Source organism: Talpa europaea, assembly GCF_964194135.1.
Source record: "Talpa europaea genome assembly, chromosome: 14".
Taxonomy (NCBI): Eukaryota; Metazoa; Chordata; class Mammalia; order Eulipotyphla; family Talpidae; genus Talpa; species Talpa europaea.
The window spans coordinates 26,532,701-26,542,197 of record NC_140082.1 but is presented as its reverse complement, the minus strand read 5'-3'; the positions used below and the strand labels follow the sequence as shown (position 1 = coordinate 26,542,197).

General features: G+C 33.6%; 1 protein-coding gene across 1 annotated transcript in view; it reads right to left on the bottom strand.

The window, feature by feature from the left end:
• Positions 1-2,616: 2,616 nt before the first annotated feature.
• ST8SIA6 (ST8 alpha-N-acetyl-neuraminide alpha-2,8-sialyltransferase 6) overlaps positions 2,617-9,497 on the bottom strand; it is a gene marked incomplete at both ends in the record, with an annotated part of 100,305 nt that continues 93,424 nt past the window's right edge. The window contains 3 exons of the mRNA XM_084254235.1: positions 2,617-3,085; positions 4,343-4,435; positions 7,152-7,264. Coding sequence (XP_084110361.1) covers positions 2,617-3,085; positions 4,343-4,435; positions 7,152-7,264 — 675 coding nt within the window. The remainder of the gene's footprint in view (positions 3,086-4,342; positions 4,436-7,151; positions 7,265-9,497) is intronic.

Sequence of the window (9,497 nt, the reverse complement as noted above, 5' to 3'; positions counted from 1 at the left end):
GCAGGGAGGAAATGTTATACTGTGAATGAGACACATGCCTCCAACCCCCTTTACTTCCTTGCAGTAGGATTGTAGAATAATTGCCAATAATGGCAGAAAAATTCAAGTTGTGAAAATACAACAACTACAGGGAAAGAGATAGAATGAGTACACATATTCTTTTTGGTAAAGACTTCAGATTAATGTGCCTGTCCAACTGTTATAAAATTTCAACATGCTTTTAGAATTGCAACACAAACTTTAAATAAGAAGTAATCTCAAAAAAAAAGAAGTAAACTGTTATGTTCATGTGGAAAGTTCTACAATTTTCTCCACAACTTAAAAATATTTTTCTACTGAACTTTCACTGGGTACCATTAGGATGATGCTTCTTGCTTATGTACCATTTTGAATATTTCTGAGATCTCCATAAATGACATTAAAGATTATGTCTTGAGATTTTAGAGGATATTTTCTAAATTAAGATAGGAAGGTATGTGGGAAAAACTTAGGTAAATTCTAAATGTCAAATCATATGTAGTTTTTTATTAAAATAACTTATAAAGTCTCCATATTGCATTTTTAATGATTTATTTCAATTTGTGCTACTTTGATTAAATCAATCATATATTTCCAATATCATTGAAAAGTTTCTTTTTTCCAGAGAATGCTTTGTGAAAAACATTTTACTAAATATAAAATACAAGAGTGTTATGATCTATTTTAAATAACCCATCAGTAGTAACATGATTGATACATTACCAATACTGGTAATAGATTTTTTAAAAAAATTAAATCCATCAAATGTAGTAGAAAATAGCCATCTTTTCAACATCATAAAAAGAAAGATAAATGTAGACTTTATGTAACTAAGGGCACGTTCTTCCTGGAACATATTTATATATGAAAGTTTATGGAGCTATTGGTTTCATTTGCTATAAAAGAATAAATGAAAATGTGAATGAAGAATAACATCACAAATATCAACTACCATCAAATTTAAGGTGTACTTTTTAAAAAATAAGCAATTTATAGCAAAGTATTCTTACAAATGAACATTTAATATAATGTTCATAAAATAATAATTAATGATAATTAAAATTTAATTTGTAATTAATTCAGCATGCTCCACTTCTATTTCAGCTCTTTATGTGATGGTATAAAGATAAGCAGTAAGATATACACATAATTATTTATTTAAGTCAAATTACTTATGCAGTAGATGCATAGATGACCTCTATTCACAGGTATGATCAAAATGTAAGGGGAGATGTGTGGAAATGCTAATATTTAATATCTAATGCTTTACTTTATTGATGTTTAATTTATTAGTCTTATTTCTCATGTAAACATATATCTTTCCTTATGAGGATTAAGTTTTTTTGTGCTTTAATCTTTAATAGCTTTACTATGAAATCAATCAGATCAGATTATTTCCATTTCATAGATGTGGGCCCAAGTCACCACCCCTACATACTACAGCTTACCATATGACATGGGATGTGGCAGTTCTTGGGGCAAAGTCTATGATTTATCATCAAATATCCTCATTGTGAAGAATCAAAATCAAAAGAATAACTTTCTCCTTTTTCATATTTCCACTACCTGAACTTTTATCATTTGGTAAAATCTTATTTATTTTCTAGGTTTAATTCAGGATTCATTTGTTCTCTGAAATAGATTCCACCAAAATAAATTTAATTTTTCCTGCTTTTGTTCCTCACAGTACTTACATTAAAAACTATTGCAATAGCATTTATGAACTACATCATAGTAGGTGATACACACATCTAATTCCTAGCCATCTTTCCATTCCTTCCACAGAGTTTGGCATAAACAAGCTTTAATATATATATTAAAGTATATAATAAAGTAGATCCTTGATGTAGATCCTTTCAGTGGGAGAGGCTTATGAATGAGATAGGAAGTTAATATAAATTCTAAAGAATCATTTTGAATTAAATAAAATGGGAAAAGAATTGGTCTAAATCTAACCAAAATGTCATAGCAGCTAATAATACAAATGAACATAATCAGAAGTAGACATATTACTACATGAAGTGAAGGATTTCATTTCTGAATAACCAAGGGATTCTTGTTTCAGTACATCCTTTTTGTTACATGCATTCTTTAAGATAGGAAGAAAGATGTGAAAGATATTATTGATAATACAGAGGACTGTCAGAAAAGAACCCCAATGTGTATCTCTACCGTTTTTGAGAAGGGCCAATCAGCAATTGGGCTGATTTCTCCAGAAAAGATCTCTAAGATAGCATGACTTTAATCATAGTTTGTGAGGGTGGAAACAGCTGTCACAAATATCAACAAGGAAATACTCATCCAGTCCCTACCTCACACCAAATACTTCAACAAATGTTTTCATAGATTATCACATTTTACAAATACGAGCTAAATAACATAGTACCTTTTTTTTTGATGCTGAAATATCTTCCAAATGTATAATGATAAGATGCTATCTCAGAACAATTGAATGAGTGAACTAATTGGGAAGTTTGATCAAACCAAGTGTTGGGGCCATTCCTACTATATCTTAATATGATCTTTCTTCACATTTGGAAACACTGTTAGTTACCCACTATATTGTATTAAAATTTTTCCCATTTTAAGATATTTTGCTTAGGCTGTTTCACATTTGCTAAATTGTAATTTGAGTATTCCTTTGAGGTGAAGTTGGAGAATTTGGCTATATTCTTTGGGCATCTCATGGAAACCACGTTTAGGTAAATTGTTGTCATAGTAATGATGGCTGACAGGTGTATCTTCTACAGTTTTTGAGAAGGGCCAGAATCCATACAGCTTCACATTCTCACACAGTTCAACTGCCACACTTGTGATCATCAAGCCAGATGACAGGCGATATTCTGTCACACCTTTAGTTCTCCAGAAAAGGGCAAGATTTTTCAGGTACTTGGGATGGAAAAATATGACTCTTGGTCTTGCTTGAAACACTTTCAATGTTTCATACACTCTAAAAGAGGCAATGGTGTTGGCTCTAAAGGAAAATGCTGGCAGAAGAAGGTATGCATCTCCGTAGTTTGCAATATCCTTCAGGAATATTGTTCTCTTTTCCTTTAAGTTTCCATATCTGCCAAATTTTTAAAAGATTATGATAATGACATCAATAATAGTCAAAGTAGTAGTTTTGGTAACATGAGTTTGAATTAACAACTGACATTAAAACTGAACCATTTGTATTGCTGTATATAAGAGAAATGATTGATTTGAGGAAAACACTACAAGTAAGCAACTGTTAAATATCAAGAGCTAAGCCCTCAATATCAAGAGCTAAGCCCTCCATATTCATCTCTCTTTCTTGGTATATCAGGCTTTATTTCTATTTTCTCACCAGGTGATACCCTGACTAGATAAGCACAGCACTTGCATTATTTTATTTTCCAACTCAGTCATTTTTTTTTCTGAGATTGTTTTTTTGATGCTGAAACACCTTCCAAATGTATAATGATAAAATGCTATCTCAAATATAGCACACTCTTCAAATATTTACACATTAAAAAAATCATATAGCTGAACCTTTATAATCTCATTTGTGCACCTTTTTTACATGTTATTATGAAATAAAGGTTTCCTTATAAAACCTATGATATCATCTCTATATATACACACAGATACAAATGTATTTTAAATTTTCTTCACACGTTGCAATATATCTATATGTTTGATTCAAACAATAGATTAGTAAATATACTTATACGTACAATTTATGTATGTTTAGAAAATGAGCTCTTGGGAGACAAGCATAATATTTTATATTCTTTCAAGATATGCTAGAACTATTTGGGGGCATGTTATACTAATAGTAATTATTAGCCATATTTCATGAAAAATGGTGTAAAACTATGCATGGAACTTTTATTTACCAAGCAACATTATTTTAGTAGTTATGCTGCAGTAAAAAAAAACCATGGGGATTATTTTTTTAATAATAAATTATCCAAAATGAAAAATTAATTTTGCCAGGTTCTCCTAAGGCTTACTCTCTGAAGTTTCTAAATATTGTCTCATTGAAAAAGTACTACCAAGAAAAAAGAATAATGCTAAAATTCTAAAATAAAATTGAAAAAGTAACTTCACTATTGTTAAAATGATGAAGAGATAAATAAACTCTTATTTGACTAGAAACATTCAGCTTATAACTGACCATATTTCTTATGAACAACAAATTTGACAGAATGTCAAAAAATACAAGTGTTTTCATATATATTTCCCCAAGTCAGTAATATTGCAAGTCAGTCTCAGCAACAAGATTAATGCTCAGATTAAGAAACATGTTAAGCAATGGAGGAAAATATTCTTAAGTATTAGGAAATATGTAGGTACTTACTTTAGCTTTATGATACTGGGATTTATAGTTACAAGATTGGTTTTACTGCCAACGTCTTTACTAATATTTCCTGTTACTGGAGGGAGGTTACACCTGAAATTTGGAAGGGAAATTATTTTCAAAATAGTAAAAATAGTGTGTTCACTTAAGCACACATTTATCACCATTATCTTTACACTGAAAAAAATGCCAGATACTGTTCTCTGAAAGCGATCTCTTAGAGTCTCTCAAAATCCATTTGATTTCCATTTAAAACTATTTAGTAAGTACTGAACTCTTAGTTGCCATTTCAGCATTGTAAAAGTATACAAATTTAATAAATGGTCTTGATAGTAAGATTTCATAAGCAACAAAGTTGGAAATAACAATTACACTGTGCCTAGCCTTAGAAGAATATATAATCTTTTATTAAAGTTGTCATTGTTTGTATTGATTGTATTCCCAACAATCAACAGTTTACAGATTTAAAAAAACGGGCACTGTGACTGAGATTATGCACTCTACCAGAAGCAAAGATTATATAAAAAACTCAAAATCTCCTGATTCCCATATGGATAGCTTTCCCATCAATTATGCTGCTAATAAATAAAAGCTTAATGTTATTATAATGCTGTTTTCATGTTGATATTCTCATCTCCTTTTGAGTATTAATTTGTTCTTTAAGTTGGAAGACAAATTCAGAATTGTATTGAGTAATTATATTTCTGTTTCAAAAAAAGAGAAAGTTGGTTATGTCTCCTTAAGGGTCATTTACAGAATTTCAAGAAGGCCATTCCTTTAAAGCCATACATAGAAAAGGAGCATCTCTGGGTACTTCTTAAGAAGTCCTAAAGTTGATGTGTTCTGCAGTATGCAAATAAGATTGAAGCATTGGATTCCATGCTCTATGAAATAAAAGGAATGAAACTTGTACGTTTCTCATAAAAAATATACATCAGGGCCTCCCCTCGTGGCGCAGTGGTTGAGCGCTGGATTGTGAGGCTGCTCGAGGCCTCTGCAGCGCCAGTTCGATCCCCAGCCACCAGCGAGGGTCACACACACACACACACACACACACACAAAATATATATATATACATCATAGAATTACTAAATAAATAATGGCACTTGGGAAAAAATAAATAGTAATCCTGTATTTATTTAATTGGCTTCCTGTAACAAATTTGTATTCTAGAACATCCCCCATATTATTTCTCTCTCTCTCTCTCTCTCTCGCTCTCTCTCTTTTATTTATTGAAATATCATTGTATTACAACATTGTATATGATGCAGAGGTATAGGATCACACCTCTTCAGATGTATGTTACCAAACCATACCCATCACCAAGGCTCCCATAGTCCAATTAAAGGTATGGACAACTCCTACAGGAAATACTGAGTGTTGTGATATCTACAACAGTGCAGTACAGTTACTCATTGACAGTTTTTGTTCCTTATCCTCTTAACTGAAACCTCTCAACATTTTGAAATGAGGAGAAGCAATAACTTTTCCCTTTGCTTATAAATTATGAACATGTACAGTCAAAATAAGTACAGGCTTAATAATTGAATAAATTTTAATGATGCTAATCATTTCTAGCCTTTCAGTTGGGAAACTTAACTTCAAAGGGATCTCTATGTTCAGGAAAATACCTGGCATCTGCAAATGCAGAATCTAGAAATACATGCATTTATTTTAGAATTATAAATTACGTATCTGTTGAGAATGGTTTTTTTAATTTTAAAAACTAAAGTTCTATTTCCTATATTTGCTACAAAGGAAAATGGATGCTTCAGTATAATACCACAGATATTGTTTGGAATTTTAAGTCTATTAATAACAAGTACAAGAATTATTTACCATTATTATGGCTTTTTTCATACCAAATACCTTAACAAAACGACTAAATCATTCAGGTATTGGCTATTTTAACATGAATTATAAGGAACACATCCAATAATTGTGGGACTGTCAGGTCTGTTGTTCTGTCATTACCTTCAACAGAAAATTTTAAAATGAGAATTTTAAAATGAGGGAGAGCTACTGATTCAAAACTGTATTTCCTTTTCATTGCTTAAAAGAGCAACAACATTAAATCAATAAGGATCAAAGGAGGTCCTCTGATGTATGAAATCAGTGCTCCTAAAATAAGAAGAAACGGATTTCTAGTTACTTTTTTATAAAAGGTGCATTTCAATGGAAATCCATCCTCACAGGGATGAATCACCTTTCTATCATATTCTGAACGTAGAGCTGTTCTACAGCTTGACTTAGTATTGGCACACACAGAAACCACTTTTGTTTCTATTTTTGCAAGCTTGCTGGTACTGAGATATAAGCATTTAAAAAACAGAATGTAGAAACTGCAGAAGGAAAGTTTTAATTTCAAGCCAAAAAACACAATAAATAATGATGCTGCGTGGCTGTATAATGCCTAGGCCAGCATTTTCCTAAGTACCTGAGAATGAAACTTTTTTGAAATGCGCTATTAAAGCGAGTAGGAGGAAACCCGGGAAATGACCCCTAAAATGCTTTCCAGGGAGCGATGCTAACATGAATATGCTCTGACAGTCCTGCGGCACAGACTCTCTTCCACCATGATTTCACCCACAGTTTCTGACAAGTGACCACAGCACATTTTGATCCTTCAGGCATCAGCGTTCTTTAGAGCTCGTGATTCATTCAATACTTAAGAAAACTCTTTCAAGATAATTTGTAGATTTAAGCACCTGGCTCAAAAGTTGAAATTTACATGAATTTTCTTAACACTATGCCTTTACAATATCCAACTGATCTTTGGTTACAAAGAAACCAGCTTGACAGCTCTTACCTAAAAACGAAGTCGGATTTATCTATTTCAGCTCCACAGAGAGACTTATTCAGGATCCCTCCATTTCCAACCACTGCACACTGATTGTAAGGGTACTCCATAAATGGCTGGGACTATCAGGAGAAAGTAGAAAAGCACCACAGAAAGTATTTAGTTTTAAAAAACCACCACCACCACCACCAGTTTAATTCATGTAGCTTAATTTTTATACACCCTAAGGAAAGTAGAAGTAGCAGAAGTAGAAACACTATAGCATTGCTGATCAACTTATGACTATAATAAAAAGTCCTAAAAACCTAAGTTTCATTTCTCTTGAGAGAAATAGGCAGCCTATCATATGCAGTTTAATATAATAAAACAAATATATGTTTGTATATAACAGGTAATATAACGTATTTATGTCACATAATGAAGTAGATAAAAAGAGAATGGCAAAATTCTACTTTGGACCTTTCCAACAAGCAGAATGTTTTCAGCAAAAAAAGAGAAAATAAAGCATTAGAAAGGAACATTGTTATCTATCTTGGAAATAAAATGAATAGTTAATGTAGTGAAACTTAGACCTCCAGGTTCAGGGGTGGTGTGAGACATATGCCTGCCACCCTCACAAATGACCCACAAGGGTGCTTCAGGGAGGTCTTCCAGCTCTGTGCTGACCTATTTCAAACTAATTTCCAAGAATGAGTCCTTTTTATTTCCTCCAAGAACCCAACTTACTTTCCCCAGAAGGTTTCTTCCAATCCTTCTTAGTCTGAAACATAACTTTTCAGTTCAATACCTTTTCTTTGTTGGTAACATTCTGTGAAGTAAAGGTGTGACCTTGATTGGCAGGTAAGATGCCAGCTCAGACTTCACAGTGATGAGTTGCCGACTTACCTCTTTTGTCTCTGGAATTCAAGTGTACATTCTTGAGGGCACAGAGTGTGTGGACCACTTTAAATCCCTCTCATCGTTTGCAGACCTAGCACCAGGCAATGCATGCAGTGACTTTTCTATAAGAGCTTGCTGACCCAACGACCCACCCTACATGAGCCCCAGCACTGTGTTGGAGCCCACTTCTACCTACTTGTGGGAGCCAACAAGTAATTATTCCAGAATTTGATATCTGGTTGTGAAACCTTTGATAAATTAAAACTGGCCACAGTAGGAATATTTACATCCTTAAAATTGGCACATGCTACAGATCAGGGCATCCTACCGACAAAAGTCAGTTTACTAGCATCACTGGAAACACCCCAGGTTTAAGGTAGTTCTGGGCAATTCAACAGACCCCTCAAACACTGTGTTCCCAATGCTGCATCTAGAAGATACCAAACTAGCAAAAAACCCACAAAAACCTGTTTCAGCATGTCTAGGTTTGACTCTAAAAGTTAACAATCATATATAATGCTTGTTATGCATGAGCTACTGTTCACAGTGCACACCTTATCAACACATGTAATTCATACAACCACCACAGGAGCATTTCACAGATGGGGAAATGGAGGCAGGAGATTAAGGAGTGGCAAGGAAGGGGCAAATGTGTCTTCAAACGCAGGCAGTATGCTCCAGAGCCCATGACCTTAACCTACACGTGATACCACTCCTCTCGCTTAGTGGATAAAATGTTAACTTCAGTACAAGTCTTATTTCTTTTTATATCTGCGATGCTTAGCATATTGTTTGGCTTTTAAATGGGTGGTTTTCAGATATCTCAGGTTATCATAACTTACTGAACTTCTAGCTCAAGATGTCTTCAGACAGTGCTTACTCACAGTACCACAATAAATCCTGAATTTTATAGATAGGGCAGAATGCAAATATGTGATTTATCATACAATGGAAAAGATTACTGAGGGAAACCTATCTCCAATTAAACACTCAAAATAATGAATGTTTTTCTCTGGTTTCTTGGTCATCTGGGGGAAAACATCCATATACTTGGGATCTCATATTCAGTAAGAGTTTCAATAAATTACAAACTTCAATGTTACCTAAAATAAACCTGCTAAGAAAATGCAAATTTGTGCCACTCAACTGCCTGCTCATTTCTCAGTCTGGTTGAAAGCCAACTTTGTCATTTTTTTTCAAGCAACTTAGAAAGCTTTTGAAGGAAAAAGCATTCACATTATCCAAATGCATTTATTGCATTCTGCCTTATGGCCGAGTCCTGGGGACCCGAATGCAGCAGAGCAGGGCAGAGTGAGACAGAGCAGGGCAGGGTGTGTGTGGGAAGCTGGGTAGGAAGAGGCTCTCTCACTGGAAGTCATGTCCATTGAGAGCAAATGCTGAAGCAACACAGAGAAGTGTTGCAATTGTTCTATATTGAATTCAGAATTTTCTCCCCCCAGCCTTAAAATTCAGTAC